The 24,507-nt window shown below is 44.1% G+C and overlaps 1 protein-coding gene across 1 annotated transcript; it reads left to right on the forward strand.

Annotated features, from left to right (window-relative positions):
* Positions 1-2,621: 2,621 nt before the first annotated feature.
* Positions 2,622-23,908, forward strand: Il22ra2 (interleukin 22 receptor subunit alpha 2). Its single transcript, XM_050159453.1, has 6 exons — positions 2,622-2,791; positions 11,503-11,688; positions 14,004-14,139; positions 15,446-15,624; positions 20,759-20,928; positions 22,056-23,908. Exons 2-6 carry the CDS (start codon positions 11,544-11,546, stop codon positions 22,203-22,205), a joined length of 780 nt encoding a protein of 259 aa, XP_050015410.1. The 5' UTR covers positions 2,622-2,791; positions 11,503-11,543; the 3' UTR covers positions 22,206-23,908.
* Positions 23,909-24,507: the final 599 nt, after the last annotated feature.

Genomic DNA, 24,507 nt, shown 5'->3' on the forward strand with positions numbered 1-24,507 from the left:
TCTAAGCTACAAAGTAATTCTAAAAGTAATCTCTTCTTTTAAAATGGGTGGGGAGTGGAGGGCTGTTCAGTTGTTAAGAGCATTTGCTGATCTTGCTGCAGAGGGCTGGGGTTCAATTCCCAGTACCCACACAGTGGTTCACAAACATACATAACTCCAGTTTTCCAGGAGATCCAGCACCTGCTTCTGACCCTGTTGGCACCAGGCACAAATATGGTATACAGGCATACATACAGGCAAAACATTCACACATTTTAAAAAAAAAATCCCTTACAGAATGGGGACATTTCTATAGAAAGCAGCCAGTGAGGAATAGCCTGTTCCAAGTAGTTCCGAAAGAAAAGCAGGTCTCACTGAAGAGCAGGGGTCAAGGATGCTTTCCCTGTGCAGTGAAGGAGGAAACCTTGAGACGAGTGTTGTACGGAGAGAATGCTTAACACGTGGGTGCCAGCAGTGTCGGTCTTACAGGAATTATTGCGATCACTGACACAGTAGAAATATAGCCCTGCTTAGAAAGATTGTATAACTGTGGTGCAGGACAGTCATGGCGGCCTGAGTCTAGATCCTCAACAGCATAAAAAGCTGGGTGTGGCTGCACCTGCCTGTTGCCCCCAAACAGGCCTCACCTAGCAGCCAGCCTCGCTGGAAACTGAGCATCAGGTCCAGGGAAGGCTATCTAATAGGTAAGCTGGAGAACATGAGGAAGGTACCAGAAGCCCAGCCCTGGATTCTGCCAGTGCTCTTACCACGGTTAGTGCCAACTTCCTATATTAATTACTTTGTGTTCATGTGACCCAAAACCTCACAAGAAGCAATATAGGTAGAAAGTTTGTTCTGGCTTACAGGCTGAAGGGCTCCAGCCCATCACAGCATGGAAAACTCAGTGGGAAGAGCGGGAAACCTAGAAGTCTCATTGTACACAGTTGGGAAGCAGAGTTAGGAGAAGGGGGAGGGGCAATTTAAAAGCCTCCAGTGACCCACTTCCTCCAGTGACCTTCCACCTCCTAAAATTATACAACCTTCCAAGAAAAGTGACACCGGCTGGGTGCTGTATGAACCAAAGACATGACCACGCCAAGATACAGTTCAAGGGAAGGTTTTATTGTAGATATAAGGGGGAAAAGAGCCAGGGGTGTCTGGAAGCAGAGGAAAAGGGACCAAGAAGGGGCCAAAAGACATCAGGGAAAGCGTAGCCAAAATAAGGAGAAAGTAGTAGCTGGGGGAGGGAAGCTCCAGGCCCGGGGAAGCTTAAGGTAGGAGGATAGACAGGCCAGAAGAGCTGAGAACGGCATGGACTCTGCAACAGGTACTTGTGATACTGAGGGAGTCTGGAAGCCAGCCTGTGCCTTGGTGTGCTGGTAAGGACCTCAGATAGCCATTTGTCCCTTCTGCCAGTGATGGGGAAAGTGGTTCCTTTGGTGGAGGGGAACCAGCTTCGAGTTCCTGAGGGATGCTTGCTCTCGTCTAACCACCAGAAGTTGGGGAATGAAATTTCTTTTGGATTTGCCAGGCACCAAATGTTCAAACTCATGGCTGACAAGGAAGGTTTTCACATAGTGAGAATAACCTGAAACGTATCCTGTGCAGTGCGGGAAAGTGAAGGGGATGACAAAGACAGCTAGCTGGGAGGGAGTGGGACTGGGCTTTGGGGTGAGCAGCCAGAAAGTCACCGTTAAGGCAACATGTAAGCAGGCACGAAGGAGGTGAAGCAATGAGCTTGTACCTCTCAGGAATGCATTCAAGAGAGTGGGAGGGAGTGCGCCTGGCATGGCAAAGGAATGTCAGGAAGGTTGTGAAGTCTGGAGAGCTGTAGAGAAAGTGGAGAGTGTGCAGGGCATGAATTTAAGAGTTGACAGAGTCAGCTCCTGGAAGGTCCGAGAAACAAATGTTTGGTTTTCATTCTGATTGAGACCGGAAGGTTGGCATGTTCATGTTTAAAAGGAACACTCCACTTGGTGCGCAGGACAGTAGAACAGGAAGGCTGGTCAGGAGGTCATGGCCACAGCTCTGCCAAAATATCATGATAGCAGGGACCTGATGGTCAAGATGGAGGAAGGAATGCCCAGTGCCATTCAGATTCCAATGAAAGCTCTTTCCAGGGTCCCCAAACACTTGAAGGTCTAAGGAAAGGACTTAATGGTTTCCAAGGTCACTGAATGACCTTGATCAAAAACAATCAAAATAGGCTCCCTAAATAGGACCAGAACAAGGATGGCAACAATAAACACGTTAATGTAAATAGTAGAAGGCATGGAAGGCCTCAACCCTAGACAAAGACTAAGGAAGACCGGGAGGCCAAGAAACAGTCTTCCCCAGAGAAGAACGTGCCAATGGTCAGCTCTGAGAATATACACATACATGAAACAGACCACACAGACATGACATTCTTTGAAAAAAAAAGCAGTCAAAACAAAATCAATAGTCTCTCTTGTCCAGAAAAATATATATAAAGAACAGATAGTGTTAATTTCATGACGTCTTATTAAGTTTTGTGAAAGAGGATTTTCAGATGTCACACAAATCAAGTGGCCTCTATCAGAAATGCTTAGGACTGGAATTCCTTCAGCTTTTTGGAAATGTCCTATATTTTAGAATGTTTGCATATACATGAATACCTTAGGAGTGGAGTCGGAGTCTAAACACACATTTTGTTTATGTTTTATGTCTGTCTCAGTTTGTACACAGAGCCTGGAGGGCTCGGGCTGGTGTTTGTAGAGCAGCTGCCTTCGACCATTCTCCATGGCGTGAGCCTGGAGCATCTCAGCACTCCAAACGTTCCACCGTGGAACAGGTTAGAGTTCTTTCGTATATTCAGAGCATGGATGTTCAACCTGTCACGTATTGTTGTTGAAGGTCCAAATGACCAAAATTAAACTTAGGTTGCACAGCGTGCTTATTGATTGTATTTGCAGAGCAAGGTTCCTTCTTTTCTGAATTCTCCTCTGAAAACAGTTTTGAATTGCAAACCAATTCTTCTAGGAATTCAGAGCTGCTTGAAGGTCATAGGCATTCCTTGGGGAAGTTATGAGGGTCTGGTGAGTAAGAAAAGGCAACAGGTGTCCCAGTTTGCCACTATGGGCATCCACAGGTCTGGTGCTGGAATTGTGAGGACAGAATGAGAGAAGGGTCTGGAGAAGAAACCAGAGGCAAACGCCATCTGAGTCACTGTGGATGGACACCACCAAAGTCACCCTGAGCATCTGGTTTTAAACCCCACTCTGAAGGAGAAAAAGGGACACATACAGGGCCACCTAGCTGCAAAAGATTACCTCGACCCTATGGTTGCTGGATCTGCTGTTGAGTTCATTTTTGCCAACTCATGCCTAGAACAGTGCCTGCATTTAACAGGCTAAAAGGGATTATTTTCTTGTCTGTGTGAGTATTGCATTCTTCTTTGACATCTTCCTGTCCCTTTAAGGGATGGATATTCCAAATAAAGAATGACAGTGGCAATTTTATAATCATCTTCACACTGTGAATTCATCCAGATCTGATTTTGCTCCTCATTCCGGGACTGTTTGCTATAGAACTTTAACCAAGTACTCTCAGTTTCTCCGTGCCTCAGTTTCTTCATCTGAAATGTCAAGATAACGATACCAACCTCCTAGGCTAAGAGATGGTTTTAATTAAGTTAATGCACACAAAACCCTTAACAGTGTCCCATGATTAATGAGTGTTACTCTTGCCTTTCCACGGCCCTTCTATTTTTGAAACAAATCATGCCATTTTAAGCTGCCATACTTCAATACGTACCTCTAGAAAAGAACAACAGCAGCAAAAAGAGTAGCACCCCATATCACACCTAAAAATAAGTTCGTTCCCTAGGAGAATTATTGATCTTCTAGAAGCCACAGAAGAAAGAAGGAAGAAAGAAGAGAGTCAAGTTTGGCCAAGTCAGGGGCTTGGGCACGTTCTCCCGACACAGCACAATGGGGACACCTGTTGTCATAGCTACATAGACTCTCCCTCTTGAGCAGTGGAAGGTAGGAAGGAAAGGACAGAAAATGTGTCTAAAGCTTTCATTTCATGACTGAAGGAAGGAGAACACAGGCCCCCATTAACTGATTAATGCTATTTTCACACTAGATGACTTCAAATTTCATTTGCAACAATCCTGTACATGTCCATTGGCTGCCAAGTTAATGGGGTAAATATAATTAGTCTTTTTGTCAACTTAATGAACGGTTAGAGATGTTGGCTTTACACGGGTTGTCATTTACACAGGTTGTCACTGAGACAGCTCATGGAATGGCAGCAAGATGGGTTTGGTTTCTGAAGTGTGACATGACGAAAGCTCAGGTTATTGAGAGAATTTAGTCCTCAGAGACATTTTTTTTCTTTCTGTGCTTTGGATGCTAAGGACTGAAGCCAGGGTGGAGAACTTGCTTGGCAAACACTCTGCCACTGAACTATAGTTCCAGCCAGAGTTCAGTTCCTAAGAACTTTTACATAACTTTCCCCTTCCTCCCAACTTCTTATTTGTTTTACAGAATCAGTAACTCCATGCAAAAACCCTAATCTCACTCGCCCGCTGCTCAACATAATACTCTAAACTCAGGCATTTCCCCCTTCCCCTTGAACTGGAACCAGGAGCCATTTAATTGCCTCGAAATAAGATTTATTGGTGGTGAAGACATTGACTATCGCATGCGTTCAAATCCAGATGATCACCTACCATTTAATAATCAGGGTGGGTGCAAAGTTTAAAATCCAGTGGGCAATGTCAGCAAACGAGGAAGGATGACGCTAGGGAACTTGGAATGCCAAAATCATGGCAAGGGGACATAGCCTACGCTGAAGGACTCTACTTCAAAGAGGCAACCTTCTAACCAATGGCAGCTTCCCTCACAGAAGGGGGAGGCCTGCATCACAGGGAGGCGACAGACCTGGTGTTGTCGTCACACATTTCCATACAGTGTCAAAACACGTGTGACATCTATTCTCAACCAGCCTGCTGTCTGTCCGCAGCGCCCTCCTTCCTGTAGTTCCGCTGTCTTCCCACCTCCAGCTCCCTTCAGCTCTAGCCCTAGCTAATCTGTGGCGAGAAAGAGAGGACGACATCTCCCAGCGCCTTCTGAAACCTTTTCTTTCTCATTTAAGATGGAAAGAGAGAGAGTAGACATGGGTAGAAAGTCACAGCCCAACGTTGGCTCAGTGCTGTCTACATTTCTGACCCCTCTGGAATTTAGGGGCATCTCTGTCTTATCTGCTGCTTAGAGCAATGCTTGCTCTGTGGTAGGGCAGCACGTATTTGCCAAGTATGAACGAGCGAGTGGATGAATGGATGCATGAATGAATGGATGCGTGAATGAATGAATGAGTGAATGAATGCATGAATGAATGAATGACCAATGACTCCTACCCAGCAGCCATCACCAAAGGAGCTCTTCTAAGAATCGGAACGAGTCTACAGGTATACTGTTAGGTTTCAAACCCAGGACAAATGGCTGGGGTGCCTATTTAACGTATCAAATAGACCTGGCTGCCAGGTTCTCCCCATATTCCCTCAATCCCTACCTGTTACAGGGTCTTCCTGGCTGACATACCCTGTCCCCTACCTGAACTCTCCATCCCCGAGGGCTGGGCTGCACTTACCGTATAATCTAACCATCTTGGTACCCTCTCTCTTTGTGACTTTGGGCCTCCTGTCTGCTGCACCTGGTCCCCATCTCTCCCTCTTCTTTCCCCCCCCCCTCCTCACATAGCTCAGGGTCATGTCCAGTCTGGACTCTCCCTGATGTCCCTGCCTGTGGCTGTGCTCTTCCACATGTCTATAATTAAGTTTCTCCTCCAGCAAACCCAGGACCAGTCACGTTCCTTCTCTTCTCTTCTCTTCTCTTCTCTTCTCTTCTCTTCTCTTCTCTTCTCTTCTCTTCTCTTCTCTCCTCTCCTCTCCTCTCCTCTCCTCTCCTCTCCTCTCCTCTCCTCTCCTCTCCTCTCCCCTCCCCTTCCCCTTCCCCTTCCTTCCTTCCTTCCTTCTTTCTCTTTCTTTCTTTCTTTCTTTCTTTCTTTCTGTCTTCTTTCTTTCCTTCCTTCTTTCGTTTTTTCATTCATTCAATGCTAAAATCTGAGACCAGTCATATTCCCTTTCCCTTTCTTATTTCTTTTTTTCATTCATTTGTGCATGGAAATCTGGGAATGGCAAAAATGAGCTCCCTTCTGGGAAACTCAGCTGATCTGAGCCAAGCTGCTAATCTGACTTTTCTAAGGTATGTATGGATCATGTGTTTCTGTTGGCTTCTGCCAGCCACAAAACCTGATTCCAAATTCTGGAGTCTGATTCTTCAGCTGCCGCCTCCCTCTCTCTGCTTTCTACCTGCCACTCTATCCTCTGGCCTGCTTCACCCACGCAAACATCTCCTTTTCTCCTATGCTCCCTTCTCCTTCTCTCCCGGATATGTGTCACCACCAGCTGCCTGCTCTGTTTACTGTGGCTACAAAAGTCACACAGGTGTTCCAGGAAGGCCCTCCCATCCTCACTGGGCTCCAATTACAAGGACAAGAGATGCCTTTCTTCTGTGACTTGGACCATTTTTCTCTCTGACAAGTTTCTCTTTCTTCTTGGGGATGTCTTAGATGGAAATTCTTGTCATGACACTTTATCCACCTCAGCTGGCTCTGGGCTCTGGCTTGCTACACCTGTCTGGGTCTCTACTACTGGATCCCTTTTCCCTGCTCCCTCTAGCTTTCTCTAGCCTTCCTTGAGGAACTATGGCCTGCCTGCAGTCCCACTAAGTCACCTGTCAGTCCTGCCTGCAGTCCCACTAAGACACCTGTCAGTCCTGCCTGCAGCCTCAATAAGCCATCTGTCAGCTCCTGCATTCCCAGAGCTTCATTTCTCAGCCCCCTCCTGGACCTTACAGGAACACCCCGTCCCTGGCACACAATGTTCTACTTTGTAACTATCTTTGTCTTTGTCTACAGGCTCATACTTTATTACCACAGATTGGCCTCGGCACAGAACAAAGGCCTAAAATTGACACAGTTGATATTCAAATTCTCACAGATTGTAACAACTTCTGTTACCACAAAAGTAAACGACCACAAAGTCTCTTATCTCTAAGATTCCAAATCTTTTCATTCTGCTATTTAAAATCACCAATAAAAATATTATCTCTATGATTTTTCTGTGCTCTGCTAAGGAAAAAAAACTCTTAAGACTATGCTATAAACTCTGTCTCAGGATTTATAAATTCATTGGGTATGGTTTAAAATATGTAAAATCTGCCACAAAAATTTGCCTTAAAACTTACAACCAAAGGCTTATAATTAAACACTATACATCAGAATTCTAATTTGCCACAACATACGACATATGTGATTTAACTCTAGTTTAGAATCTACTATATAAGTAACTTAGATTTGACTCTTATATAAGAAAATTGGTGTTTTTAAATAGCAGCCCTGTGGCTCTCCTCAATATTGGTTGATGAATCATCAAGATGTAAGCAGCCACATAACCGGCAGCCATCTTTACTAAGGTTAAAGGATACATGCACTACGACTCCACCATCTTAAGATGACCGCACTGTTTCAAACAACAATGATAGAACTTCTCAGTCCTACAGAGCCCTTAGTTTCTCACCGTATCCCCTTTTAGACTAAGGAAGCATTCCCAAGTTCCTTTACAGGAAAAATTTCTGAGACCTGGGTCTGGACAACCAAAGGCCTCTGCTACCCTGTATGACATCCAGAGTGTTGCGTTGGTACCTCCAGCTAGCCCCTGCATGATCCAGAAAGTCTCCTCTCTCTCTCTCTCTCTCTCTCTCTCTCTCTCTCTCTCTCTCTCTCTCTCTCCAAATACTTCCTGTTCAGAGAGTCTCTGAACAGAAGAAAGCCCCCCTCCCAAAAAAAAGTCCAAGTCCTGATGGCTACTGTAGCTCCCTCCCCTGAAGTTTCCAGCTGACCAAGTCCCTACCTGAGTGCTCCATTTTCGACCACACTTGGGCACAAACCCAGCTTGTGGCACGCATGCCATCACCCCTCGCCTCCAATGCATGGGGTGCAATTTCTCTGGCCTTGATCTCTGGGATTGGAGAATTTGCTCTGCTCAAACAGCATCATCATCATCATCATCATCATCATCATCATCATCATCATCATCGTTTCTACCCCAGCAATGCTTCTTAAGCATGTGTGGGCAGCCCGTTTATGGCTGTTCTCCAGTTGTTCCTCTCCGCAGTCTTCCTTTATGTGGTAGCTGGCTCCTTGATAACGAGACTGGAAACGACCAGTTATGTCCTCTAGAAACCCGGGGAATTTAGTATGTGGGTGGAAAGAGGTCCAGCTGGTCGGCTCAAGGCTACCACACTAAGAGGAAGAGACCTGGTCAGCCGTCCTCATCCACTCATACCATGACCCAATATGGACCGGACTGCTCAAATATGCCTGTTATTCTACTTTTTTAATTCACCTTGATCTTACTGCGTCAGTGGAGAAACTTATTTGTGGAGGGAGGCAGAAAACATATTACAAAGCTCGACGACTTCTGCCCCCAAAGAACCCTGGGAGCCTAGGGTAACCTGTCTAGGTAATGGATCTCGATTGTTTTCATTGATACATAGACCATTGAGATTATACTTCAGGCTATAATTTATCCTTCTCGGATCTCTGATGACATTGACTAACTGTTGTATCTTTATCAATTTAACTCCACCCCCACCCCCCCACCCCTCACCCCACCTCCCAGGCTTCAGCAGCCTCCTCCTTAGTTCTCCTGACTTAGAAAAATCAGGCTTTAATCACCTGGAGCTTCTAGGCCCCCAGCTGAGAAAGACAAACAGTTTATCTTGCTACCAGACTCTGAAAAGAGATTAAACTCACAAATCAGGTTTCCGAGTAACTTTTTACTGTTCCTTTATTTAAAGGAACTTCCTTTACAGTGCGGGCTCTCAGTTACCAACCACCCATGTCTCACGGTAAATAACTGGACTAAAAAAGTTTAAAATCTATGCACGTTATAAAAGTGTAAGAAAGCGATTCAAAGTATATAAAAAAAAATCTTTCCATCGCCATGCCATTGTTAAACTAAGACTTCAAAAGTTCAGAGTCTGGGGGGCTGGAGAGATGGCTCAGAGGTTAAGAGCATTGCTTGCTCTTCCAAAGGTCCTGAGTTCAATTCCCAGCAACCACATGGTGGCTCATAACCATCTGTAATGAGGTCTGGTGCCCTCTTCTGGCCTTCAGACATACAGACAGAATATTGTATACATAATAAATAAATATTTAAAAAAAAAAGTTCAGAGTCTTATTAGTCAACAGAAGTCTGACAAGCTCTTAATCTAGCGCTGGTAAACACTATTATAGTCACAAGCTCAAGATTTTAAATTTCCTTTGGTTGTCTTCTTAGAGTAAGTGCTTCTCATGCTAAAAACGTCTGTTCAGCCTGTATACACCGTCTGGAGAGAGGAAAGAGTATTCATATTTTTAACCCCAAATAATTTTTGTGTCCCTACACTTGTGCTACAGTTCAAAAGTCTACTGCCCTTTCTACAATGCGGATTTTAATGCAGATTATAAACAGTGGTAAGGCTAACTTATCTAAAACTTTTGTCTCTATTTGTAAACTTAACAAAGCAGTTCTTGTAAGCTTCAGGGAATCTACTTGGATCCATCTTTCACAGTCCGATAGATTTCACATAACTCCTGTCAATCAGCAGCCTAAGTTTTCCTACCTACTGCCTATTCCTGAGGGTGGGCTTTTCCCCGTTTCCCTGATCTTGGGACTCGCCTCCCCAAATTACCAGAACTATGGCTCTAAGGGTCTAAAAGTTTCAAATGTACACCCTGGTAAAAAATTTCCCCCTAAACTCCTTAACTTTTCCTCTTTCCCTAGTCTATCTGACCCAGCAGATTTTAAACCAGCTACAGAATTCTCCAACAACTTGCTCTCCGCAGATGGTCCAGTCCCACAAAGTGCTCCAAAATCCTGCCTGTATGTCCCTAGCCCCAGGATGTCCCACAAAGTGTGGACACGGAGTGAAAGAGCCTTCTCTTGGCCAGCCTTCTGGCTTTTCTGCCCCACCCCTACCCACCCCAACATCAATGCCCCAATGTCAGCAGGAAATACTCATAGAGAAGAGCGTTTTGCCCTTTATTTACTTATTAGCAACAAAAGCACTTAGGTTTCAAACCCAGGACAAATGGCTGGGGTGCCTATTTAACACATCAATGTGGACCTGGCTGCCTGGTTCTCCCTGTCATCCCTCAGTCCAAGCCTGTTGCAGGGCTCTCCTGGCTGGCAAACCCCACCACTACCTGAACTCTCCATCCCCGAGGGCTGGGCTGCCCTTGCCATATAATCCAACCATTTTGGTACCCTCTCTTTTTGGGCGTCCTGACTGCTGAACCCGGTTTGCATCTCTCTCCCCTCTTCTTTCCCTCCCCTCTCCTCACATGGCTCAGGATCATGACCACTCTAGACTATCCCTGATGTCCCTGCCTCTGCCTCTGCTCGCCCACATGTCTATAATTAAATTTCTCTGCCACCATTACTAGGAGCAGCCATGTTCCTTCCTTCTCATTTCTTTCTTTTTTTTCATTCATATACAATGAAAAAGAAGCCAGAGTGCGTTTCCTCTTTTGACCTCAAGAGCCTCTTCGAAGCATAAAAAAGCAAAACAAAGAAACAAAATCCCCATGACTTTGCTGTGCTTATATGCATAATGTTTAGTGCCTCCAAAAGCACAGGGGGAATTTGTTGGTAAAGCAATGTAATGAAGTCTGACAAAGAGCCCTTGAATTGGTTCAGTCTGACTTCACGGAGCTGTGAACCAGATTTGATGCAGCTCAGACTGATGGCCCTCCACAGTTACCCTCTTCCATCGTCGTTTACTATGGCAACTTTGAAGATCTTCCTGGAGATTAATTGCTGGAAACTGTAGGGTGGAACTGGGAAAGAAGGGGCATCTATTGAAAGGGGCTCAAGGCCACCTTGGAGAAGAAAAAGTTAACAGTATAGCAGGGAGCTCTCGGGAGAGTTAGGAGTGCCAAGGGGCCTTAGGCATAAATACCAGGGAGAGAGAAGCTATCCAAAAAGCGCTGCCTACAACTCTTTGAACAGCTGCCAGGGGCTGAGGCTGCTACAATTGCCAAGCACATTATTTTGAAGTCCTCCTGGTCCCCAAAACACATCCGGCCTCTTAGAGCCAAATTCCCTCAAGATTCATTCAACTCACCTTGCATAATTCCTGTCCCACCCTGTCCTCAGGATTTGCTATCAAACTGCCAGATACACATTCAGGCATGTGTGTATATATGTGTACAGTTCAGAGATTCAATCTCTCTCTCTCTCTCTCTCTCTCTCTCTCTCTCTCTCTCTCTCTCTCTCTCTTTCTCTCAATGTCATCAAGCGATTATGGGCACAAGACACAAATCCCTAAGTCACATAGTCAGAACATATGCATATTGTGTACACATATATTTATAAATGTAAATATGTGTTAAGAGATTCCTAATTTTTAGTGTAACAAAAATAATGTAACAAAATAAATTTCTTTTAAGGAAACATTTGCCATTGGTTGAGCCCACGGAAGTGACGGTCCATGTGTGGATTTTTACAGTTCCCTCTTCTCAGCTGTCTCCTCACTGAAAGGAACACTGGTCTCCAGACAGGCACACTTGCAACCATGATGCTGAAGCTCTACTTTCTAGGCTTCCTCATCAAGTCCCTCCTGACCATTGGAATAGGTAAGTACTTTACTACTTTCTTTTAACTGACCAGTTTTGAGTCTGATCAAGACAAGTTTAGGAATGGCTTGGTTTTCTGGACTCTGTAAGGTCACTAAATGGTCCCAGGAGACATAGGGTCAGTTGCTCTCTGCATCCTGAATGAATAGTGGGTACCTGAGTTCATGGCAGAGGGAGCATTTTCATGGTAGAAAACAGTTCATGGTCTCAACCTCTGTGTGTGTGTGTGTGTGTGTATCTCTTTATCTCTTGCCTCTCTCTCACCCTCCCTCCCTCCTAATATCATCAAGTGATTATGAGCACAAGACCCAAGACCCTAAACCACATAGACAGAACCTAGATTTCACCTGCCATTTGTTACCTAGAAAAACAGGTATTTTACCTAACACCCTATCCAAGACTTTTCTCGTCTGTGGAATGAAGATTGTAGGCTACTAGGGAGACTTAGAGTTAGTGTAAAGGCTGAGTATTTGAAGCAGCCTCTCCCCAGAACAGAGGCCACAAACAAATGGTGCCTACAGAGAATTCTTCAAGAATGTTTTATCAAGACAAACCTCTCAGAAAGGCCCCTGGAGTCCCGAGTCGGTAGATGCGGATGCTCACTTAAGTGGCTTAGGTAAGCGTCCACAATTATGCAGTTGTTCTATGACTCTGCATTAAAGTGACCCCAGTCCTATCTGACAGAAATAAGGGAACTAGAGTAGGCTATTCCTCTTGTCCTTGGTAGCAAGGACACACTTAGCAGGAATTCAAGGACTGGTAAAATGACCCTGCTTCCCTACTCTACCGCACCTGTAACCCAGGGCATGGCACGAAGTGTAACTTTGCTGAGCCTGTATCCACACCTGCAAAGGCAGCAGTAATAGTATCTCTTATGCAGTTGTCCGTGGATACTTTGAAAAGAATGAGCATGGCTTCTGATGGATACTTCTATATGTTCACTAATAAGAGTCAAGAAGGAAGGAATTGAAGGAGGCAAAGGCTTATAATTATTGCATTACTCTGCCTCCACCACCAGCTCCTCTTGCCCGGAACTTTATTTTCAGTTTTCAGTAGTAAGAAGCAGGCTATAGAGTCAGCCTGGGCACAAAATCAGCTTTAACGCCTGAGCCTGGGCAGATCCCTTCACTTCTCCAAGACTGGGTCTCTAGACCAGACGAGGAAGACTCAGACAGTATCTTTATCAAGGTGGAGTTGGGCAAGTTCAATGAGCAGATGATGAAAAAGCCCCTCGGTGCTTTGTGCACTGTGAGCTGTCAATGAGAACATCAAGGACAGTGAAATTGTTAGAAGAATCCAAGGCGAGTCCAAAGACGTAAGAGACAGAGCAAGGAGCCAGCCATCTTCAGGTTAGCAAGGCAACTCTGGGTGGGTCTTCAAGAAATTGTGCCTGTCATCTGCTACTAATTTTTATGTACTAACTAGGATTAAGCAGGTAGTGATCTGGGTGCACAAAATAAGGCATGGAAATAGACGTCTTCTAAGTCCATACCAACATTCATGCATTGCAGGAGACCTTCAAAACATATATATATATATACAAAAAAAAAATTGGCAATGCCAACACCATAACAGCATTCAGTGGGTAAGAAGAAATATCCAAGGAAACCATCCTTTCTCCTTTGTCGGAAACTTTGAACCCTGAAATACATTTTGTTATTGATCCCCAGCCTCTGTAAGATTAAATGCAGGTAAATCTAGGTCACCCATGTCATATGATTTGAAGAAGGAAATGCAAATAATCCCGTCAAGCAAAGTCTTGCCCTCTCCTGCCTATGACTTCACACCCTCACCAGAGTCCACGGTCTTGAGTGTGGGCCAGTGGATCTGAACAACTCTACGTAGGTACTTATAGCAAGTAGACAGGCAGTGGGTTTTTGTTTGTTTTTTTTTTTTTTTCACAGTCATTACATCCCATTGCTAATTGGGCATAAACTAGAGATTATGCTCTCTACTCTTTTCATGAGTTTGAGTTTCTTTACCCATTGGGGAGTGCTGAAGGGTGGTGGTGGTGGTGATATTATTAATTTTTTTTCTAGTACGAAAGACATCATTCTGCAATTTTACCTTAGACTAAAGGTGTAGCTCAGGGGCAGAGAACTTGCCCTGAGTTCATGCACTAGAACTGGAGAAGGGAGGGGCTTCTCACCATCATACTAAGAGTCAAAAATGTTGATTTTTGACTCTGCCACCGCTGCCTTCCCTTCGAGTGACTCCCCGGGGCCTCCTGATGCAGAGCTTTCATGAAAACCTTCTGCCGCTCAGAGCAGCAGTCGTCACAGCCGTACCCACCACTGTCCTTCTTGCCACTTTAGAGACTCAGCCGGCCCATGGATCTCTGAAGCCTCGGAACGTCCAGTTTCAGTCCAGAAATTTCCACAACATTTTGCGATGGCAGCCAGGGAGCTTCTTCACCGGCAATGGCAGCGTCTACTTTGTGCAATATAAAATGTAAGTAGATTCAGTTGGCAGGGGCTACCAGGGGATATGCTTTAGAATGCAAACTATATCCCAGGTTTTTTTTTTTAATTTCCCTCCGTAAAATGAAGCAACATTTTCAGTAAAAGCTTCTCTGTTTCCAAACAAGGTTTAGACCCAGCTAGAGAAGTTTGCGGCGGTGGTTGTGGTGGTGGGAAATAGGGACCGGTGCTCTATTCACATGTCCCCTGCACACAGTACAAACAGGTCCAAACTGAGCCTGAATGTAGCCAAAGAAATAAGAGGATTTTAAACTGTTCCACCGTGAAGCTAAGATTCAACCTGAGGCCCCATGAAACTTTAATCTGTAATTCTTTAAGTTTACATAAAATTCAGACCTTGGAGTATCTGGGGTGATTCCTGTCCCTATCGTATTTTCAACAGCACAAGACACATGTCTAATTTGGAGAACTTTCATTTGTTTGCATGGCTTATAGTTAATTCACACCTGAACTATTTTGAATAGAACACACACAAAATCTTATCGTAAAGGAAACAGGAAAACTCAGTCACAGCAGATGCGCTCCTGTGACAGCGACAATGTGTCATCACTAAATGATGATCCAAGCTCATCCGATTGCGCTGGCCATGTTTGTGTTGCTGCCTCTGTCTTAATCCTGACACCACGAAACTACTGTAATTACGTGGAGTGCAGAGGATAGGGAGCAGCAATATTGCTCACTACATGGAAGGACAAAGTCAGTCCTTCAACCAGGGCCCTTCCTCCTCAGCCTCCTGCTTGCCACACTCCATGGTCTTCCTCTCTCTCTTGTGAGCGGTAGGAAGGTTTGGTTGTCACGCCGCCCCGTGGGCTCAGGTTGGCCTTTTGCTTCACCCTGTTTTTGCAGCGTTCTTTCTCCCAGGTCCTTAGTACCAGAGCTCCCTAAGGACCCCTCAGAGCAACTTCCACTCAATTGTCAAGAGCTGGGCTATGTGTGTTCATTCGGTAAGCATCGCCGGAGAAGGCATGCGGCAGTGGTTGAGGCTTCAGAAGTGGGAAGAATGTGGACCGAGTACTTAAAACGGAAGCCGGTCCACATACCAGAAGAAGCACACCGCTGCACACCAAAGGAAATAAGCCCTTGCGTTAGTGACACAGAAGGCTTCAAAGCTCAATTTAGCATTCAGCAAGCCAATGCCCTGGCTGACATGAAAGGACTTTCATAGATTCTTGAAGATAGCCTAAGATTTCAATCTGTAGAAAGAGCAACACACTAGAAAAAACTGGCATCCTCAGGGGGGAGAGAAGAAACTCACGTTTGTGATTTCCCTTCTGTAGGTATGGGCAGAGACAATGGAAGAATAAAACGGACTGCTGGGGGACCACAGCGCTCTTCTGTGACCTGACCAATGAAACCTTAGACCTGTATGAGCCGTACTATGGGAGGGTGATGACAGCCCGGGCTGGGAGCTACTCTGCCTGGAGCATGACACCCCGCTTCACCCCGTGGTGGGAAAGTGAGTTTCGCTCGCCATTTCCTTTCTGCCTTTTAACAACCTCTGGGTGCTTGGCCAGGTCCTGTGCTCTGCTTCTCAGCAGAGACCCATACTGTCGTTCTGACAGAATCCTCAGGCCTACACTAGGCACTTGTGTTTATAACCTGTTTGATAACCCTGGAAATCGGGGTCAGAGTTTCAAAGCTCCAGCGCCCTGCTTACACAGACACCTTTCACTCTATGAACCCCCAAACACTCAGAAACAACAATTATTTCTCTCTTTATCCCGACGCTTTCTCACTTCACAGATCCTGTCCCTCTTATTTACAGTCCGTGTAAAAACACAGGCTTTCTCTGTGAAACAGCCCTGGCTGTCCTGGAACTTGCTCTGGGGAACAGACTGGTCACAAACTCACAGAGATCCACCTGCCTCTGCCCTTGAGTGCTGGGATTAAAGGCGTGTGACACCAGCGCCTGGCACATTTGTAATTTTAAAAATAAGATTTATTTTACGTATGAATGCTCTATCTGCTTGTACAATTTTATGCCAGAAGAGGGCCTCAGATCCCACTATAGATGGTTGTGAGCCACATGTGCTTGTTGGGAATAGAACTTTGGTCCTCTGGAAGAGCAGCCAGTGCTCTTAACCACTGAGTCATCTCTCCGGCCCCATAAAAATGTTCTTAGTTCTAAGTACAAATACTGTAAGTCAAGCAGACATTTGCCAACCTTGTTAGCAGTATTTGTGAGAACATATCCCAAGACCTGAACTTCCTTCTGGTTAACATCTGTAGTGATGGTGTGGTTCCCCTGGTCTGAAGAGCTTGGAACTCATCTGTCTACCTCTTCTAAGTGATGCAATGTCCACCTAGACTTAAACTTAGTGACTTATGTTCAAAATGCTAGATGCAATGGAACTCAGGAGAAAGGTCGCTTTATTTATTGATTGATTGATTGATCATCTTGAGCTTTTTACTTGGAAGATGAACAGAAGAAATTAACAAACCTATTCTCTAGCATCTTTTCTGGGCACTACTTGAAACTCAAGTCAGTCCATGAACAATTCTCTGAGGTAAAGGAGGAAGCTGCGTGATTGAGCTGGTTTGCACCATTCAGGGGACGTGTGGGTCATTTGTTATATTTAAGGTTAGAAATCGGATCAAGTTCAAATATTTATCAACGTATGACCCATCAGATAAAAACAGCCCAAGACACCGGCTCAGAGCAGTGGAGACTTTTGGCTGTCCTGCGTAGATAGGGATGGTATCACCTAGTTAACAAGGGTTTAGGTTATTTCTATAGTTCTCCTTCTCACAGAGAAAAGGCCTTGTGTGTGTGTGGCGGGGGGGGGGGGGGTCTTTTGTAGCTTCCCAAGTAGAAGAGACACCCAGCATCTAAAACAGTTAAGCTGAGCTATCTGAAGTCCTTGGGAGGAGTCCCACCCCCTCCTCTGACTCTTCACTCTCTCCTGGCCCTCTTCTCCCCCAACTCCTGAGGCAGTGCAAACATCCTGTGTTGAAAAACAGGTTTCCAGGATCTGAGGACAGTATGTTCCTAGACCCTGGGGTGCCAGTTAATAAGCCACCTGTATGCACTGGCACTCCCAAGACGGGCTCTGAGAAGCATCCTGTCACAGCTCACGGAGCTCCGACTCCTGAGGTCTGTCTAGAAACAAAGCAGCTAATAAGGAAAATTGTTACTTTAAGTGCCATCTAGTGCCAGGTAAGACTTCAATTATACGGTACCAGGATTCTTTGGAATAAAAAATATATATATGGGTTTTGGATAGAGGCTATGGCCATATGAAAAATCATCTCGCCTCTTCTATAAACTGACAATGCAACTGTTCCAGGATGTTGTTAAGGAGAAAACTTTTATTGTAGATATGTGAGAAAGAACAGCCAGAGGCATCTTGAAGAGTTCAGAGCAGGTGAGGAGAGAGTAGTGGACCAAACATGGCCAGCAAACTAGACCTGGCCATGGGAGATGCAGGAAGGAGGAGGAGGGAGGAAGGAAAGAGGTAAGAAGGGAAGGGGAAGGAGGGAAGGAGGGAGAGAGGGAAGGAGGAAGAGAGAAGAGCATAGAGAACAGAGAAGAGAGGAGAGAGAGATGAGAGACGGGGGCAGGGTGGAGGAAGTCAGGGAGGGCACAACACAAAGTTATGCATGAGAAAGTGGATAACAGGCACTTGTGATACGGAGGGGCCTGAGGCCAGCATGAGCCTTGGCATACTGATAGGCGACAGAGATAGCATTTGTCCCTTCTGCCTTTTGACATCTGGGGAACTGGAGTTTCCTTTGAACCTGACATCTCCCTTGTTCACACAGCAAATATCTACAAGGTACTTACTGCACATTTGTCTGGTCCAGAGGGAATATGGCAAGCAGAGCAAGCAGATAAGTCTCTTCCCGGAGTTTTCTGCTTGGTAGGGAAGACTCATATGGACGCAATAGCATACTCACAAAATGGTACCCATGATGGGTGCTGTAGAAAGAAAATGAGCTCTATGAGATCTTAGCCAAGGAGGGACCTGGCCAGGGGTGTTTGGAGAAGTGGTTCTGGGAAAGGACACTTGAGTCGATCTCAAGATGAATAGGTGTTAAACAAACAGAAGGAGGGGGAGAGCATCCCAGACAAAGGGAACAATATTTGCAAAAGCCCTCTTACAAGAGGAAGCAGAACCAGTGTTAGGGACCAAAAAGCGGTTGGTGCAGTGAAGCAAGGCATGCCATGGGGCAGCGTGGAAAGGGAGCCAGTCAAGGGAGCTTTTCTTTTAAGGAGTTATGGCTTCCTCCAGAAAAGGAAATAGCAAAGCAAGCACTACAGCACCAAGCAGGGTCCCAAGTCTCACAAGATGTAATTTTGATCCCGTCATCAGACTGCCCAGGAGACCGCGTTGTCAGGCTTGTGTTTTGTAAAGATCAGTTTGACTACGTTGGTGGAAAAACATAAAGAACACATACAGAATGCAGGAAGGGGAAGCGGTAGGCTAGGCTACGGTAACAGGCTACAGGAAACCAGCTGTGGCCTGCATTAGACTCATGAGAAGGACTGTCGAAAGTCTAACATTGGATGGACAGGGTGAGCGGTTGGATATACTGGAGAGGGAGAAGAAAGCATCAAAGATGGCCTCTGTGTCTATCTCTGGTACAGCTACATAGACCAGAGATTATTTTTGGACGCAATTTCATGAGAAAAGAGCAGCTTTGTGGCATATTGGGTAATCACGAATGTGAGTTTAGTTTTTACCACATTGAATTTAAGATGCCTGGACCCACGCACACAAAATCTCTATACAGATCCAGTCCTCAAAGCTAAGAATGCCTTCTGTGAAAGACACACATCTGTGAGTCATTTGCATATCCTGCAATGGACATCGATAAATTTGGATAGGAAAAGTTTATTGAAAGACAGGCATTGTTTTGTAAGACTAGACATTAGGATATTTCACCAAAAGATGACCCAGCAGGAATTTAGAAGATTTGTAACAAATACCCAAAGAGACAGGGAGATTAACAATCTGGTGTGTTCACAAGCACCACAGGGAGACCGTGTTTCTAGGACAGGAATGTCAGGGCTGGGGACCTAGCTTATGTAGAACATAGAAGTCCCTGTTTTCTATCCCTGCACAACAAAAACAGGAGAGTTGCCAGAGAACCTTAGTCAAGTCAGCAGGCATTTCTAAGTCTGTACCGCCTTCCACAGAAGTTTAAGAACACTGGTCTTTAAAATTACCAATAGAATTAAACAATAAGAATCTAAGATGGTGAATTGAGATGTTAAAAAACCTAGGCCCTGGATGCTCCGGATTATGAGGCTATTTCTGTAAACATTGCCTGGGCCTCAAGGGACAAACACTGTATACATGTTCCAGGGAGGAAAAAATGCACAATAGCATTTTGTAAATACAGAGCCACACTAGAGAAAGGGTGTTTGGAGATGCCAAACGTGATAATCATGTTAAATTCTTGTTTAGGAAGAGTGAAACACTTATGATAATGTCCCCCGAAACTAAACAGGACTGTTCTCCACATCTGCACATGATGGTGAGGGCTTTCTGCTCAAGAGGATTCGGAGCGTGAACTGCACAAGCAAGACTGAACCCTGTGGCTCTTGGATGGGTGAAACGTAAACCCAGGGAAACTCCTTTCTCTGCAAGCAGTCAGATAAAAATTCTAGATGACTGAAAACTCAGTTTACTTTTGGTCCCAAATTAAGAAGCCAGGGTGGGAGGGTGTATATTAAAAACTGAGCTCTTCCAAACACTTAGAAGTTTGAAAAGAAAAAAATGATAACACAGTCAACTTACGAAATAGAAAAATCTCTGAGACAAAAATTGTGGATTCAAGCTTAGGTCAGCTACAGCTGAAGAAGAAACTCACAGACTAGAAATAGGTCTGAAAAAAAAAACAGTCAAATAAGCTATTTTGAAGAAAAAAAAATAAGAGACACTAAGATGCATGGCAAACAGAATAAGAAAATTTAGCAGATACAAAATCAAAATTCCAGGAGAAAAAGTATATACTGCGCTCTGTATCTATGTAGATAGAATATGTGTATATCTATCTATCTACCTATCTATCTATAATAACTTTCAAGAATTATAAAAGATATGAATCTATAAAGTGAAAATTTGCAAAGAAGTAAGAAAATTACCACTGCAAATTTTAGTAAATCTGGAATTAATTAAAATAACAATGTTGCTTTATTTATTTATTAATAATAATCTGGTTATTGGCAACAAAATGCATGACCTCAAAATTCTCTTTCTTCCCAGCCATTCCCATAATATACAACATAATCCTGTTGAATCAATTTAATAGCTACAAGTCTTTGAATGGTTTTAAAACTGTTCTGAAATCTTACCTCTTTAAGGAACTAGATAATATCTTTCTTGTTCTAAGCCCTCCCTCTACATAACTTTTATACTTAAGTTTTCTGACGAAATCATAATGTTGACAAAATGATTGGCAGACATTCTCTCAATATTGAAAGAGACTGAAATCGGTCTTTTACAAATGGAAGGAAAACTGTCTTCGTAATGATTTTTGAGACACTTCAGAACACAGCGGTGATTTGGCCTGATGCATAGTGCCAGTCTGTAACAGTTCGCTGTTTAGAATGCTTTATCAACAGTGCGGATTTTTTTCTCCAGCAAAGCTGGACCCTCCCGCCGTGACTACGGTCCCAGTTAACGGATCTTTGCTGGTGCTCCTCCGTGCCCCAGAGCTGCCGTACAGAAACCGAAAGGGAAACAATACATCTACGGAAAATTACTATAACTTAGTATACCGAGTTTTCGTAATTGACAAGTTGGTAGAAAAGGTGAGTTCTGATGACTAGATGTCTGGGTCTTTCGTTTGCTTAACGAGCATTTTGATTCTATCCCGCGGCTTGTCTTTTTGATGTTATGTCTCCAGATCTTTCCCTGTCTTTTTAGTCTTTCATCTTCCCTGAGAAGCCGAGTGAGTGCCTCTATCAGCATCAGAACTTCTATGTGCATGCGTTCCTGTGTGTAAGTGCATGCAACCTTTCAGATAGTCAGCTTCCCTCCTTAGACTTCCTTGCATAGCGAAAAGTTAATAAAAATATTTCATTCATTTTTCTGTTGCTAATGTTATTTTGTTAGCTTTCTACTCCCTATTTATTTCAGTAGCCTTTGAATTGCAGTTTCGTTTGGTAGTCTCTTTGGGGGTATTGATTGATTGATTTTACATCCCGGTCACAGTTTTCCTGCCCTCCTCTCCTACCAGTCCCTCCCCTCCCCATTCACACCCTTGTTTAGCAGTCTTGCTGTGGTAGTTTGTATTAGAACACCCACCATCAGCACCTTTATCTAGGTTCTATGGTGAACAGATGCCCTTTTCTGTATCCATCTAAGTCAGGGCTTATTTAGTTGGAAGGGGAAAAAAAAAAACACACTGAAACTGCTTCAACTACAGAAGAAAAGGGCTAGTTCAGGAAGACACAAGAAGCCATCCATGACAGTCAGAAACAGGAAACAGGTGCTGCCAGACTTTCTAAGAATCAGAGAAGCAAAATGGGAGCTGAGTCTGCAGATTCCCTCTTTGTCTCTGCTCTCTCTCTCTCTCTCTCTCTCTCTCTCTCTCTCTCTCTCTCTCCTTCCCTCCCCCCTGCACTCCCTCCCTCTCTTTGACCAAGTTTGCCTGCGCAGTAACCCCTGCAAGTCCAGGCCATTTCCTGACTCAGAACTCATATACTTAAAAATGAGACTCTGGCCACGGCTCCAACCATCCTTAGCCTTCAAGGAGAAGTCATGCGGCTTGACCACTTAACAAGTGGCTTTCTCCAGTCTTGGCCCAGGGCTTTGGGGAAGGAGGCTTTACCTGAAGATCTCCAGCGATCACATACAAATCACTGATTTTAACAAAGAAGAAGCAAATCGGTACCTCACTGGAAACCATTCACTCTCTGATTTCTCTCCTGTGTAGGAGCAAAAGGCCTATGAAGGAACTCAGAGAACTGTTCAAATTGAAGGTCTGACTCCTCGCTCTGGTTACTGCATAGTGGCAGAAATATATCGGCCCATGTTAGGCAGAAAAAGCCCGAGAAGTGAGCGAAGATGTGTGCAGATGCCATGAGCTGGTCTGAGGCACTCTGCAGTGCCGAAACCAAACGCATATTGAAGATGGGATGGCTTGAGCCTGCAACAGCTTGCTGACTACTGTTTCTGTTTTCTTAGCGCAATGCCTACCAACACCTTTCAAGGGTTTCTTTCTCAATACTTTCTTTTCCGTTTTAGTTACAAGGTAAATTTGAACTGATTCAAAGATTAGAATTTAAAGAAGAGAAAGAGATTAGAGAGCCATGATAGCTTGTGTCTTTAATTCCAGCATAGGAGAGGCAGAGATAGGCAGATCTCTGACTTTGGGGCCAACCTGGTCTCCTTAGAGAGTTACAGGCTAACCAGGGCTACATAGTGAGACCCTGCCTCAATAAAATAGGATAGTAAGATAAAGATTTTCTATAAAACCCAGAAGTTTATTTCTGAATATAGCAACCCTAACAATAATCTTTTTTTTCTGTTAAAACTGCAAAATAAGAATCAAGAAATAACAAGCATTTAATAAAATATAGTAATAATTTTTAATGCATTATAAACAGACAATCCTGCTTCAATAATTTTTTTGCTTTGCCACAGATACACTGATTTAGTATTTTATGTGAATGACTATGTTTCTGTACATTTCTATTTTACATGAATATATTTTCATAGTTTTATTTCTTATGAGATATTTTTACTTAGTGACCAATGCTTTCAAAATGGCCTCTCATGGCTCTGAATTTAATCTCTAGATTAAGATTTTTCAACAATAGCATATAAATATTGAAGAAAATCTCCATAATACAATCTCTCTTCACTTAACACTTAATCTTAGTAAGATTACCCTTTCTGGTTTTGTTTTCACCTTTAAAAGAATCAGGTCTTTATCAGCAGGAAAGGCAGAAAGAAGTTCATAGGCCACACTGATAACTCAGCCATTCAGGCAAAGGGGTCTCTTTCTATTAGAATGACAGCTTGGTTGAAGACAGTTGAAGTCCATGGAGGAAACTTGGTTTGAAGCTAAAGGCACACAGGGGAAGCTTAAATTGTTTCAGGGATTATAATGAAAATCAAACCCCTGTAAACTCTACTGCCTCTCCTGAGCAAAGATCAGGTGCCCTAAGGCTCAGAAATTGGCCAGCTTCCCCTGGTTTAAATCTTTCTGCAGCTCCTTGAACTTAAGTTATCTACTAGCGAGGAGACATGCATGAAAAACATCTGTGATCTTCAAGAAAGATGCTCCAGAATCTAACTCCCAAAATTACTGTCCATGATGAACAGCCACAGGTCCTTCAAACTGTGCAAGAAATATGTAAAGCAGCATCTGGAGCACTGCCTTGCTGTTGTGTATGATCAGAAAACATTGGTTTTTTTTTTTTACTCGTATTTTTGAACTATTCAATTTTTATTTCTCTTTGTGTCTTAGTACCTTTTTTGTGCTTTTGTACTTGGGGAAGGACGATGACTTGAGGATACCATCAGTGGGGCTCAGGCTTAGGCTGTGAACTCGGTCATCTAGAGCCTCATAACACGAAAAGCAATGGTTGGCACATGGATGTTATCCGATAACATAGAGTTTGGTTTTGATTTTGTTTTGCTTTGGGTTTGCCTTCATACCTGAGCACAGCTATGCTTATGGAAATGAGAAATGCTTTGAGAAACATTGCAATTTTCGCATAACATGATTATGTTAAGAACATATTGTCGTATTACTTCAATAAATCTGACTTTGTGCATTGACATCGTCCTTGCTATTTGGTGTGAGTCTGTGTGATGAAATCCTATTTAGTCATCTTGGGTTTCCAGGAGCTACAGCTACAAAGGAGCCCTGTGAGTGAGCCTCAGGTACCCATTGAGCATGTCCTGCCATCATTTATTGTACAACTGAAAATATGAAAATACGTATTTGGTGCAAACATGCCTTCTGTCCGGCATCTGAAACCATATTGTACCCGAGGCTGATAATCCTGAAATTGACTCTATTTGATTGGTTTAGACATTTGCCCTTCTTTCATGCACATCCTGTGTCTTAGCAGGAAGCCCAGGACTCCTGCATGGTACCCCCAAAGTCTAGCTCACGTGTTCCCTTCATTTCCCTATCCCTGTTTGTCATCTACTCAGAGGAACCATCCCACTTCCATCCCTAGCATACACACAGGGTAATCTCCTGGTGGGACTTGTCTTGAGTAGGACAGTCAGGGTTCTTTCCAGCCATTAATATTGGGAGTGTAGGACATGGTCTATTGTCACCGCTGGAATCACATACTGTGGCATCAGATGAGCCTGAAGCTTCCAAAGGCAAAGGTCCCAGCAGAAGGAGAAAGCCCAGAAGAGAAGGA

This window comes from Alexandromys fortis, unplaced genomic scaffold (genome assembly GCF_014885135.2).
Source record: "Alexandromys fortis isolate MF-2015 unplaced genomic scaffold, M_Fortis_MF-2015_v1.1 scaffold_107, whole genome shotgun sequence".
In the NCBI taxonomy this organism is placed as follows: Eukaryota; Metazoa; Chordata; class Mammalia; order Rodentia; family Cricetidae; genus Alexandromys; species Alexandromys fortis.